The sequence below is a fragment of the Acinonyx jubatus genome, chromosome E1 (assembly GCF_027475565.1).
Source record: "Acinonyx jubatus isolate Ajub_Pintada_27869175 chromosome E1, VMU_Ajub_asm_v1.0, whole genome shotgun sequence".
NCBI classification, from domain to species: domain Eukaryota; kingdom Metazoa; phylum Chordata; class Mammalia; order Carnivora; family Felidae; genus Acinonyx; species Acinonyx jubatus.
Genome location: NC_069397.1, coordinates 26,256,045 through 26,269,061, shown reverse-complemented (window position 1 = coordinate 26,269,061; position 13,017 = coordinate 26,256,045). Strand labels below are relative to the sequence as shown.

The window sequence follows — 13,017 nt, the reverse complement described above, 5'->3', positions numbered from 1 at the left end:
TTTCCAAGCCATATAACATCATTCTTAATATTTATGATGCCCACGAAACACACAAACATCTGTTCTGTAGAGTGATAGCTATTAAAGCATACTTAAGTGCCAAGCACTCTCATGTAGACAAGCCAAAGCTTTAAGCAGTTGCTCCTCTGGAGATGTCTAAATAGCAAGGATTCCAAGAAGATGGGAGGAAGACAATTTTAGCCTCAACTCATCTTGAGGAATATTAATTCATTTTATTATGGCCCAAACACATAGTAACTTAAAATGGAATAAAGCTGTGTTTAAAAGGTTGACATGACAGTTGGGTGTCTGACTCTTGATTTCGGCTCAGGTCATGATCCCAGGGCTGTGGGATCCAGCACTGCATTAAAGTCTGTGCTGAGCGTGGAGTGTATTTGGGATACTCGTCCTCTCTTCCTCTGCCCCTCTCCCACTCTTGCACGCTTTCTCTCTCTCTAAAATACAAAACTATTTTATCGAGCATTTTTCTGGGAAGAGGATCCTTAAGTTACATTAGATTTTCTGGGTGGCTCAGTTGGTTGAGTGTCTGATTTCGGTTTGGGTCATGGTCTCACGGTTCATAAGTCTGAGCCCCACATTGGGCTTGCTGCTGTCAGGACAGATCCTGCTTTGGATCCTCTGTCTCCCTCTTCTCTGCTCCTCTCCTGCTCTCGCTCTCGTTCTCCCTCTCCCTCTCAAAAGCAAATAAACATTTTTTTTTTAAATAAATAAATGAATCAAATAAAATAAATTAAAAAAAATAAAAGGTTGACATGATCTTTCATATTGGTGATGATTGTAAGACTAAAGCTAAAGTCAATGTTTCCTTCTGAGAAACAAAATTAGACTCAAAAGTTCTTTTAATGGATGAGATTACCCATCAGCAGGAATGACAGATCTAAGAAATCTGCTGTTAAAGTAAGATTGAAGAGTTGAGCATACCCAAAATCCAATCAAGGTGGTCTGTGTGTACCCTCAGGGAGCAGGCCTGGCTTAAGATTATTACTAAGGAAAAAATCTCTTACCTGCTTGTAAAGAGAATATGTTAATGGAAGAGAGTGGTTAGCCTGGATCTCTGGTAATGGAGTCAGTGGAACCATTACCTTCACCAAAACTTCCTATTTATTTGACAATAAAATTTGTCATGATAAAATAACTAATACATTAATGTCTACATATCTATATCAATACCTATATCTATATCAACTTATCTGTATGGCTAACCTGAACATAACTCTGTGTATGGTAACACAATTTAGTTTAGCAAAGCTGACGACCACCTTAAACATGGCAATCAATACAAGCAAATACTGCCACCCAGGCTTTCCCAGCTGACACTTGTTTCAAATTGCAACAAACAAAAGATCAACATAACAGCCACAACAACAAGACAACAACAACAGTAATGGCAACTGACAATTGATGCCCACTTATCAAATATCAGGCATACTTCTAAAGCTCTGCATATGAATTACCCATTGGGTCTTCAAGCAACCCCATGAGGTAAAAGAAAAAAATGATGCACACAGAGATTCTGTAATATGAACTAGGTCATATGTTAATGAGTGGTGGGGCCTAAGTTCTAACCTAGGTAGGTTGTTGGCATTCTTAACCACTCCTTGGAGGTGGGGGTCATGGGGAAACAATATAAATATATTTAAATAAGATGTTCAAACAGAGGTTCTTTTGCTCTTTTGGTTGCAAGATGTAAAACTTCACTCAAGCTACTTCGAATAAAATGTTGTTTGAGGCTAACCCTAAGCCAAGTAAGGTATTTTTTTCTCATAATATCTTACATTCATCTCTATCATTGCATTTACTACTCTGTTATAGTTATCTGTTATATGTTCATTATAATAGGCCCTCTGGATCCCAATAACTATGATTTTTTCTCTTTTATTTACTACTGTAGCCTTCCTTGATGCATGTCTGACAACTGGCAGGTGCTGTTTATTCAAATAAAAAGTAGGATTGGGGACACTGGTCAGGGACAGGAATGTTAATTGATTAATGATTTTTTAAAAAGCATGTAACAATGTCAGTCAGATTTCATAGGAAATTAAAATTCAAGAACAGATCTCATTCCTCCACCCTGCACCCTACTCACAGTGCCTTGTCTCTGTACTTTTTTTGCATATGTGTTCCATTTTCCTTTTTTTCAAGTAGGCTTCTTTTGCTTACTTAACAGTTTCTGCTCCCTCATAATTTTGGCTTTTGTGAAACTTTGGATAGCTTTGGTGTTAATCTCAGCCTCAACTCTAGTTGACCTTTGAGTTCTAGAAGCTCTAGCTCACCACTACCTACAGACTCAAGACCTACTAATTCAGATTGTCATGAGAAAGATTCTGATTGGTTCAGCTTAGATGAAGAGTTCTCCAGATGTCCAATAAGTTGTGGTTGGCGTATTGTGTGACAAAATTGGTTGTGTAGGCTTGCCCTTTTGCCAAGGAGACAGTTTTTTTTTTTTTGTTTTTTTTTTTTTTTTAGTTTTTTAATTTATTTTGAGAGAGAGAGAGGATCCCAAGCAGGCTCTGCACTGTCAGTGCAAGCTCGGTGCAGAGCTCAAACTCGCAAACTGTGAGATCATGACCTGAGATGAAACCAAGAGTCAGTTGCTTAACCAACTGAGACCACCCAGGCACCCAGAGACAGTTTTCACAGAAAGGAATGTGGACTGAGTATGTACCCCTAAAGTAGGTCTCCTATAGATGTCAAACTGATATTTCTCTGCTTTTGAAATCTAGACAAAATTTTTAAACCACCAAGGAGAATATTCTAAATTACATAGAAAATTTATAGTCATACATTTACCGTATTTTAACAAGGAATTTCTATGGACTGCCATTTTCCAGTTGCTTGCATTTTCAATTTTGTTCTTTGATTGCTTAAAACACAGACATCTCTTCTCTCTTGCCATGCAATGAAAATGTTCTATTTTGATATGGTATGTGTTAGTCATAGTGTTTGCATTTTCATTATGATATCAAGAAGTTAATCTGTTCCAGTCTTTTTAACTAGTGTAGTTAAGGGCTTTTGATGGTTTCTTGTGATAATTGCATTATGATTTTCATCCTGTTATATTTTGGACTACATAATTTCTGAAGCGTTAAGAGAATTGCTGGAATTTTTACTTGTAGTTCTTGATTTAATACTGATGCTGAAGAGCCCTAGATTGCTTCTAATTTACAAATGAATTCTAAAAGATAGCTTCTACGTCAGTTTGAAACTGAATGAGGTACATTCTCCTAGTGGTTTGTAAGAGGTTATTTAACCTATAACATATTCATTCGGTAATTCATTATGTTAAGAAGCACTGTTTGCTTGGCACTGTGTTAAGCTACGTGTACAACATGAGCAAAACATATAGTCTCAGTCCCCATGAAGCTAGTTATTCTATGGGAGGAACACAAATGAGCAATTACATTAGGGCTAATAGTAATAGCTGACCCTGGGTGTCTGGTGCATAGTAGGTTCTCCAAAAATATTCATGAGATGCATGACTCAATAGGTTAAAAGTGAATCATTTACATTCATTATTTCATTTAATCTTTACAGTTCTCTGAAGACTTAACCTTTTAAAATCTTTAATCCTAACTAAACTGTAGTAGTTCCACTCAAAAAGACAAAGCTACTATGGATATATTTAAAACTTGTTATTGGTGTATAAAATATATACACAGAATATGCACATCACAAATACATCTCACTGCATTTTCACAAAATGAAGACACCCGATGAAGAAACAAACTTTATCACCGTCCCAGAGTCTTCCTCATGTCTCTTTAAGTCACAACACCCTCAAGGATATTATTTCAATATTAAAATAGTTTGGCTTGCAGTTACTTTATAAAGTATTTGAGAGGAAGAAAGATTTAAGGAAATCCTAATTTGTCTGTTTAGAACTCAACAAAATTTGTTATTAGAGTTAGTTATGATTAGATTCAGATGTACATAACTGAAAATTCACAATAACAATGGTTTAACTAACATATTTTATTTCTTTTTCATGTGAAAGAGGTTTAGAAGGAGGTATATATTTAGGGCTGATTTGGCAGCACCATAGTTATCAGGCATCAGGATTCCTTTTAGGTTATAGATCAGCCATCTTTGTGCTTAGCTAGTGATGGTCCAAGATGGCTATGAGGAATCCAGCCATTACATCCACATTCCAGACAAGAAAAAGGAAGAAGGGCAAAGGACTGCCTCCCAGCTGATTAAGTTCACCTCTAAGGGGTCTATCCCCAAGTCCCTCATAACATTTTTGCTGTTACCTAATTGTCCAGAATTTAGTCATGAAGCCATATGTTTTTTAAGTGAAGCTGTCCTTTTAGCTGGGTATATTGATGCCCCCAATAACATAGGGTCCTGTTAGTAAGCAAGAAGAGCACATATTTGGGGTAGGCTACTAGTTGTGTCTGCTAAGTTATATTGATGTGCAGTGTACTTACCATACAGCACATCGTCTAGTGAAATTTTTCTTCCTAGGAAGGGAAAAAATGGAAATTTAAGTGTCATATATAAGAAACTGAGAGATGAGATTTCAAAGAAAGGTGTCATGTGTAAGAAAGTGAGAGATGAGAGTTCAAAGAAAGTTCACTTACTATACAAAGTGATCTAGCCAGATTCAATTTCTTGCTGTAGGCCATTGAACCCATCAGCAGACTTCTCTAAGCCCAAGAATCTCTCTGGTAGAATGTGGCAGAAACACTTCCTCTCTAATTATAGCACAGAGTCATGGTTAGAATTTTCTCTTAAAAGTTCTGTGTGTGTGTGTGTGTGTGTGTGTGTGTGTGTGTTATGCATTTGCTAGAAAAACTCAAACTGATAGTATTCAGTCCTCATGGGCACATCTTATAACTTCAAATTTTGCATTTTGAGATTAGCAAATGGGTAAATGTTACAGTAGAACCTGGCTTATTATATGGATTTATATCTAGAACAAGTTAGGTCTTGCCTCTCACAAGAAAAACTTACATAAAAAGGCTAATGCACCATGATTATAAGGCAGTTACCTTTTCCACCAGGTTATTAATGTTGGGCTCGGTTCCAAGAAGAGCCCTCTCTAAGGCTGGGTGAGACTGGGAACAAGTTGTACTTTGAGGCCTTCCTGCCTATCATTTTTGAACAAGTAAAATCTGGTTACAGTGAGCCTCCAGGGCAGTCTGTATCAGTAGATCTAAGGACATAAACCTCAGGAAGAGCAGGAGGTAGAAAGAGAGATCAGCAGGTACCAAAAGGACCTATTTCTAAAGGAGCCGTTGTTTGGGTTTAACTGGAAGATGGGGCAGGGAAGCAAGGGTAAGTGATGAGAATCTTTGCAGAGGGAAAGAATAAAGAAAGGGAGTGGAAAGACAGAGAGAGGTTTCCAAGTAGGTAAAAGAGTTGCAATGAGCATGTACAGAGCCTCAAACTTCAGGAGAATGGCAATTGTAGTGGAGCAAGGGCCAAGTGGATGATTCCCTGAACATTACTGAGCATCGGCTATGCCAAAGGCACTGTGCTAAGTGCTGTAGGGGACATCGATATAAACCAGACATAGACCCTGCCCAAACAGTGCTCATAGTCACCAGTCTATCAAGGGAGATGAAGCATGGGTTTAAAGGATGTCGTAAGGTTCAAGGTGATCAGTACTGTAAAAGAAGAGTAATTGACATTCCAGAAATTCAGGGGGAGGATGACAGTTTAGCTGAAAGAATGGTGAAGGTGAGGCAAGGTAGGAAGAGGGGACTGTGGAAGGTCTGAGGAGGACGTATCCTTTGAATTGGATTTTGAAGGCTGAGCAAGAGGAATAGGGTTATTCCCCGCTTCCACTCTCCCATCTCCCCCACTTCCCATCACCCCTATGCCAATGGCCTTTATTGTTCGCAACAGGAAGTGAAAGAGGAAGGGACAGGACAGCTCTGGCTCCAGGGGTGGCCCCAAAGACCTACTCTGTCACTGTCCTTCAAAAAGTAAGAATAAAGTTTTTGGCCATGGGAGAGTGGGTATTAAGAGAAACAAGGGAGCTGTGAAGAAGATGGCACTAAGAGGAATGGCAGGAAGACAAAATTTCATTGTTCTGCAGGAAATAGGTAGGCACCCAGGACCTCATAATGTAGAATCTGCTCTGGGGAATATCCTCTGAAGGAAGAGCAAGGAAAACACCTGCTCTCTCCCTCAGTCTCCAATTTCTACTTCTCTCCTAATTTCTCTGCCATACCTTGAGTTTGCCATCCGCATCTGTTGTCATCATCACAAGGAGATTTAGGGCACTCTGTTCTGTGACCTTTCAGCCTAGATGTGGTGGCTGCAGCTGCAGCTGGAGAAAGTGGGGTGAATTCGAAAGAGACGTGAGTGAAAGAAAGAGAGAGAGAGAGAATAGGATGATTGCAATAGTCCCTTTGTAATAAAGCTAGTGGGTTTATTTACAAGATTTTCTTGATTTGTAACTTTGAAATCCTTCCTGAGAGAGTAATTTCCTTTAAGTGGTAGCAGAATACACATTCTTCTCAATGCGTACATAAAACATTCTCCAGAATAGATCATATGTTGGATCACAAAACAAATCTTAACAAATTTAACTGGAAATCATATCAAGTATATTTTTTGACCACAATGTCATGAAACCAGAAATCAATAAAAGGAGGAAAATTGGAAAATTCACACATATGTGGAACTGAACATGCTCCTGAACAACTAATAGATCAAAGAAAAAAATCAAAGGGAAATAAAAAAGTATCTTGAGACAAATGAAAATGGAAATACAACTTAGCAAAACTTACGGGATGCCGCAAATGCAATTCTAAGAGGGAAGTTCATAGCAATGAATGCCTGCATTAAAAAAAAAGAAAAGGAGGTGCCTGAATGGTTCAGTTGGTTAAGCAACTGGTTTCAGCTCAGGTCATGACCTTGTGGTTCTTGAGTTTTATCCTCGTGTCCGGCTCTGTGCTGACAGCTCTGAGCATGGAGCCTGCTTCAGATTCTGTGTCGCCCTCCCTTTCTGCCCCTCTCCTACTTGCACTCTGTCTCTTTCTCTCTCTCTCTCAAAAATAAGTAAACATTAAAAAAAAATTTTTTTAAAGAAAAAGATCTCAAGTAAACAATTTATACTCAAGGAACCAGAGAAAAAAGAACAAATGAAGCTCAAAGTTAGCAGAAGAAGGAAACAATAGAGGTTGAGCAGACATAAATGAAATAGAGACTAGAAAGACAACAGAATAAATAAATAAATAAATAAATAAACAAACAAACAAACAAATAAATAAAATGAAGTGGGTTTTTTTTTAAGATAAAATTGACAAGTCTTTAGCTATGCTAAGAAAAAAAAAGAGAGGGAACTAAAAGAAATAAAACTATAAATGAAAGGGAGACTTATAGCTGATACTACAGAAATAAAAAGGATCATGAGACTACTAAAAATTATATGCCAACAAATTGGACAACCTAGAAAAAATGGATAAATTCCTAGAAACATACAATCTGCCAAGACTGAATCATGAAGAAATAAAAAATCTGAACAGATCTATGGAAAGTAAGGAGATTGAAGCAGTAATCAAAAACCTCCCAACTAAGAAAAGCCTAGAACCAGATGGCTTCACAGGTGAATATGACCAAACATTTAAAGAAGAATTAATACCAGTCCTCCTCAAACTCTTCCAGAAAAATGAAGAGAACAGATGCTTCCAAACTTATGTTGAAGCCAGCATTACCCTGATACCAAAGCCAGACAAGGACACTATAAGAAAAGAAAATTACAGGCCAGTATCTCTGATGAATAAAGCTGCAAAAATCCACAACAAAATACCAGAGACCAAATTCAACAGCACATTAAAAGGATCAGACACCATGATCAAATGTTACCCCTGAGATGCAAGGATTGTTCAACATATACAAATCAATAAATATAATTCACCACATTAATAGAATGAAGGACAAAAATTATATGGGGGCCCCTGGCTGGCTCAGTTGGTAGAGCATGCAACTCTTGATCTTGGGGCTGTGGGTTTGAACCCCACATTGGGTGTAGAGATTACTTAAAAATAAAATCTTTAAAAAAATGGTATGATCTTATCCATAAAGGCATAAAAAGCATTTGACAAAGTTCAATATCCATTTATGGTAAAAACTCTCAACAAATTAGGTATGGAAGGAACCTATCTCAACATAATAAAGGCTGTGTATGACTAGTTCAGAGCTAACATCATAATCAATTGTTTGTTTCCCCAGCTCTTTCCAAAGAGTTATAAGCATCTTATTCCCCGTGTTAAACCCCCTCCTGCCTAAAACACCTACAGTGGTTTCTGTTTTATTACTATGTCCTGTTGGATACACCTGATGGAATGGAAGCTTAAAATAGAAATTATTATAGGAAAATAAACGTGTATTTCCTGTGCACCTGAATTTGTGATTCAGACACATACATCCTCACTTCATCACAAGCAGCTGAATCATGAATCTTTAATTAATAGCAACGCCTTCTCCTTTATCTCCCCTCACTGCCATTCTGATTCACTAAGCAGATCAAATCAACCCAATCCCAAAAACCACATAGCCCCCAAAAGAGTGGGTCTCAAGAAATTTTACAGTTTCCAAATCATAGGTTTGACTTTATTTTAGGATGCACAGAATTTCATACTTACCCTCATGTCCTTTCCATGTTTTCCTTACCCTTGGCCTCTGCTCCTTTGCAAAGCCTGGTATCACATTCTTTCCATGTTGTTTCATCTATTCTCTTTTGGCCCAACTCTCCTATTACTGTTATTAATCCAACTCCACATACTACTAAATAACTCTCCAATTTACTCCAGCATGCAGTTGCTACGGGTAAAAAGATAGGAAAGACATTCCAGGCTCCAAGGAGTTTACAGACTATTTTGAGACACTATATGTAATTTCAATCCTGATGTTGCTAAAATGTTAATTACAAAATGTACACCCTTTAAGGGACTGTTACAAAATATAGAATTAGATATGGTGAGACTATAATCCATAGATTTACAACTTGAATGGACTCTTGTATATCAGGTTAATTTAAAGCATGCCCACTCGGCTATTAGTGAGCTGTTCTTAATGGAAAGGAGTTGCATCAGTTGATTTATTATACGGAGGGCAAGATCCAAGCTGTCACTGCTTTGTATCTAAATTTGATTCCTAAAGGGTATGCAGGTGAAAGATCAGTTTTCAGATGAAAGAGGAAAAATTCCAAAGAAGAACACACATGATAGAGTCATAAATACTTAATGTTAGCCTGAGGCAAGCAAAGTTTATATACTACTTTTTGAATATTTATTCATTTCAAGAATGGTTTAAATTAGTACTTTCCTTCAAAGCCCCAAAGGCATTGTGATTTCAACAAAACTAATAATCACTTCCTGATAACATTAACTGACTTATGTATGTTTTTCTTCTTATCTTGTTGTTTGAGAGAAGGAAGTCATAAAACTAAGCATCTGGTTTCAGTACAGGGCTTCAAAGAAAGAGCTACTATGTATGTTGCAGAGGACTGGCATATTGAAAATCTTTTTACTCTTTTCATTTATCACCTAAATCTACTTGCACATTGTAACCTGTGGACCACCCAAATAAGAAGCGGAAGCCTTCTGTAAGAGATGCTCCTTACTTGGTAGTGCTCACTCAGCCCTGAGATCTTGTTTGCAAAAGTCAGATGGAATCCAACTGGTTCAGATACTTTTCTTTCACAAAAGGATTCTTAGCCCCATGATACCAGTAAGATATCAAAAAGATTAACTGAGAATCACTGGATCCATACAATGGAATGAAATATATGCATTACCCAATAGTTCAGCATAAATATATGTATTAGGACTCTTAATGAAGGTAACAGAAACCAACTTGAGGTAACTTAAAGCTAAAGAGGGAATTTATTATGTGGGTAAAGTGTTATCTCAGGCTGGAAGCCAGCCAGATTTCAGGAAGTAAGTGACATTGGATACAGGGGAACTGTCAAGATTCTGGCTCTCTTGTATTTTGCTTCTCTCTTTGCAACTTGATTTTTCTCTACATAGACCAAGTTTATGCTATAGAATTTTATTTTTGTTGTTGCTGCTGTTTTGTTTCTTTGTTTTAAATTGGGGGAATCATAAATGCCTCTGGACAACTGCCTTGCAAATATTAAAGTCAACTGTACATTCACAAACATATTTAAACTAATGAATATCACTTTTAAAAACTGAAAAACCAGGGGTGTCTGGGTGGCTCGGTTGAGCCTCTGACTCTTGGTTTTGGCTGTGGTCATGATCTCGCAGTTCATGGGTTCAAGCCCCATGTTGGACTCTGCACTGATAGCACAGAGCCTACTTGGGATTCTGCCCCTCTCCTGTTTGCTCTCTATCTCTCTCTCAAAATAAATGAAAATAAACTTAAAGAAATTAAAAGAAAAACAAAACTGAAAAACCCGGGGCACCTGGCTGGCTCAGTCAGTACAGCATGTGATTCTTGATCTCAAGGTCATGGGTTCAAACCCCACATTTGGCATGGAGCCTACTTAAAAAGAGGAAATAAATTATTAATCAATTTTAAAAAATTAAAAAAACATAAAAGGAAAATTTGAGATTGACATATTAGTAAATACAGATTCAACAGGGATATATTTTGAGAGCTTATTTTAATCACCTATGGGGAAATCCTTTTTACTTTTTTAGGTAATTATAGTATTAATTTTAGATTGTATTACTATTCAAAGGAATGAAAAATTATAAAATTATACAGAAATCTTTTAAGTCGTGTCTTCCAAATAATAATGCATTAAACTTAATAAACTACTAAGCTGGTTTACTCCTGTGAAAACTATCTTCATTTTTCATGAAGGGAAAATTGCATGTATTACCGTTTAGGAAACACTTTCCTGTACTAAGATAGTATGACATGTTGAGATTTTGGCGGGAAATCTTGAGGGAAGATCAAGTTTATGGACTTGGATTAAGAGAAGATTGTATAGACTTCTGTTATGGCATTAAACACACACAACCACCCCAAAGAAGTGAAACTCAATGTTGATGCCAGATAACTCATCCAACTCAAAGATGTTTTAATGATAATTACAAACTATTAAGGTATGCAGGAAATACAGAGAATAGGATAACACACTTTATATTGGTCTAATGATTTTGAATTATAAGAACTGAAAAATAAGACAATATCATTTTAAAGAGTTCTTTCTCTTAAGATGTAATATGAAAATATCAAACAATTTTGATTTTGCTTTCTAATTATTAATTAGTGATTGTGGCTTAGGCACTTTCCAAATATTCTGAAAAATGTATTTAAACATTTATACAATTGCTGTAAATATATATTTGCATACAATTGGCTTTAAAAAAGCAATTAGAACTTGAATAGTATGTAAATTCAGTCCAGTAGAAATACATCTATATAGAGTTTATCAACTATATTTCTCTTACTATAATTAAAATCCAGGTATATTTTTTTACTTCATTTATTTTTTATATTTTTAAGACTATTTATTTTGAGAGAAAGAGTGTGTGTGTGTGTGCACTAGAGGGGAAGAGAGGTGGGGGGGAGAGAGAGAGAAAGGGGGAGAGAGAGAAGGAGAGAAAATCCCAAGCAGGCTGCGCACTGTCTGTCAGTCAGCTTGGAGCCCCATGCAGGCTCTAAGTCGCACAATGAGATCGTGACCTGAGCCAAAATCAAGAGTCAGATGCTTCACCAATTGAGCTACTCAGGTGCCCCATATCTGTTTATTTTAAAATTGAGCAAATCGGATCATAAAATTTTGGATATGAGAAAGTGAATTTATTTTATAACCCCACTACCCCCCCCCAAAAAAAGGACATTAGATTTTTCACTTGTTACCAACTTAATCGTATGACATCAAACACAAAATGGGACTAGTTTTTGCTAATACAGTTATCCTATAAACATATTTTTCCCATGTTGAAATTGCTTTTTTACCATCTGGAATATAAGGTGAAAGACAGCCATACAAATGATGTAAATAGCACATCTTTTAATGTTTAATTTTTCTTTTTCTTTTTTTGTTTTTTTTAATGTTTTATTTTCAAATGTTTCTTTCTTTCTTCTTATTTTTTTTGGTGCTAAAAGGTGATTTTATTAAAGCACATGGGCAGGAGCCATGGGCAGAAAGAGCTGCCTATTTTTTTTGAGAGAGAGAGAGAACGAGCAGGAGAGGGGTAGAGAGAGAGGGAGACAGAGGATCTGAAGCAGGCTCTGCGCTATCAGCACAGAGCCTAATGCAGGGCTCAAACTCACAAACTGTGAGATCATGGCCTGACCCCAAGTCGGACGCTTAACCGGTTGAACACCCAAGCACCCCATACCACACCTCTTATTAGAGCTGTGTGAATAGACCTATATTTGCAGAGAACATACAAGACCAGGAATTTAAAGTCTCAAGCCAGGAATGACTTCTGTCATTGTCTTCCATTAGTTATGTAGGAACCCTTTTTGTGATTTACTACAAAAATTTAGCAGTTAGGAGCACCTGGGTGGCTCATTCGGTTGAGTGTCTGACTTCAGCTCAGGGCATGATCTCGCACTTCATGAGTTCCAGCCCCACATCGGGCTTGCTGCTGTCAGCATGAAGCCTGCTTCAGATCCTCTATTTCCCTCTCTCTCTGCCCTTCCCCCACCTCTCAAAAATAAATAAACCTTTTAAAAAAAATTTAGCAGTTAAACTCTAGAGGCTGATTATACCCCTCAGCCATCAGCCAGAAGGATTAACCAGTGGCTTTAAAACATACATTGTAAAATCCAGTTAAATCTTAGTCTTTTGGCAATTTTATTTTATTTTTATTATGTAACTTTGATGCATACAAAAGAATAAAAGTCACATATATTAATACAATGATGAAATGAATATCTGTTACCTACCAACAGTCTATGAACTAGAACGTTGGAGCATGTGCTTCTCCTTGTTCCATTCTTCTGTTGCATCTCTGAAGAGCTAACTACTATCCAGAATTTTGTGTATTTTCCCGTTTTAGTCCATTCAGGTTGCTATAACAAAATACCACAGACAAGGGCTTATATACAACAGAA

General features: G+C 37.0%; 1 protein-coding gene across 1 annotated transcript in view; it reads left to right on the top strand.

The window, feature by feature from the left end:
* The window catches only part of RPS6KB1 (ribosomal protein S6 kinase B1), a 187,690-nt gene extending 180,036 nt beyond the window's left edge, over window positions 1-7,654 (top strand). The window contains exon 16 of the mRNA XM_053212673.1: window positions 7,639-7,654. Coding sequence (XP_053068648.1) covers window position 7,639 — 1 coding nt within the window. The 3' untranslated portion in view covers window positions 7,640-7,654. The remainder of the gene's footprint in view (window positions 1-7,638) is intronic.
* The last annotated feature ends 5,363 nt before the right edge of the window (window positions 7,655-13,017 follow it).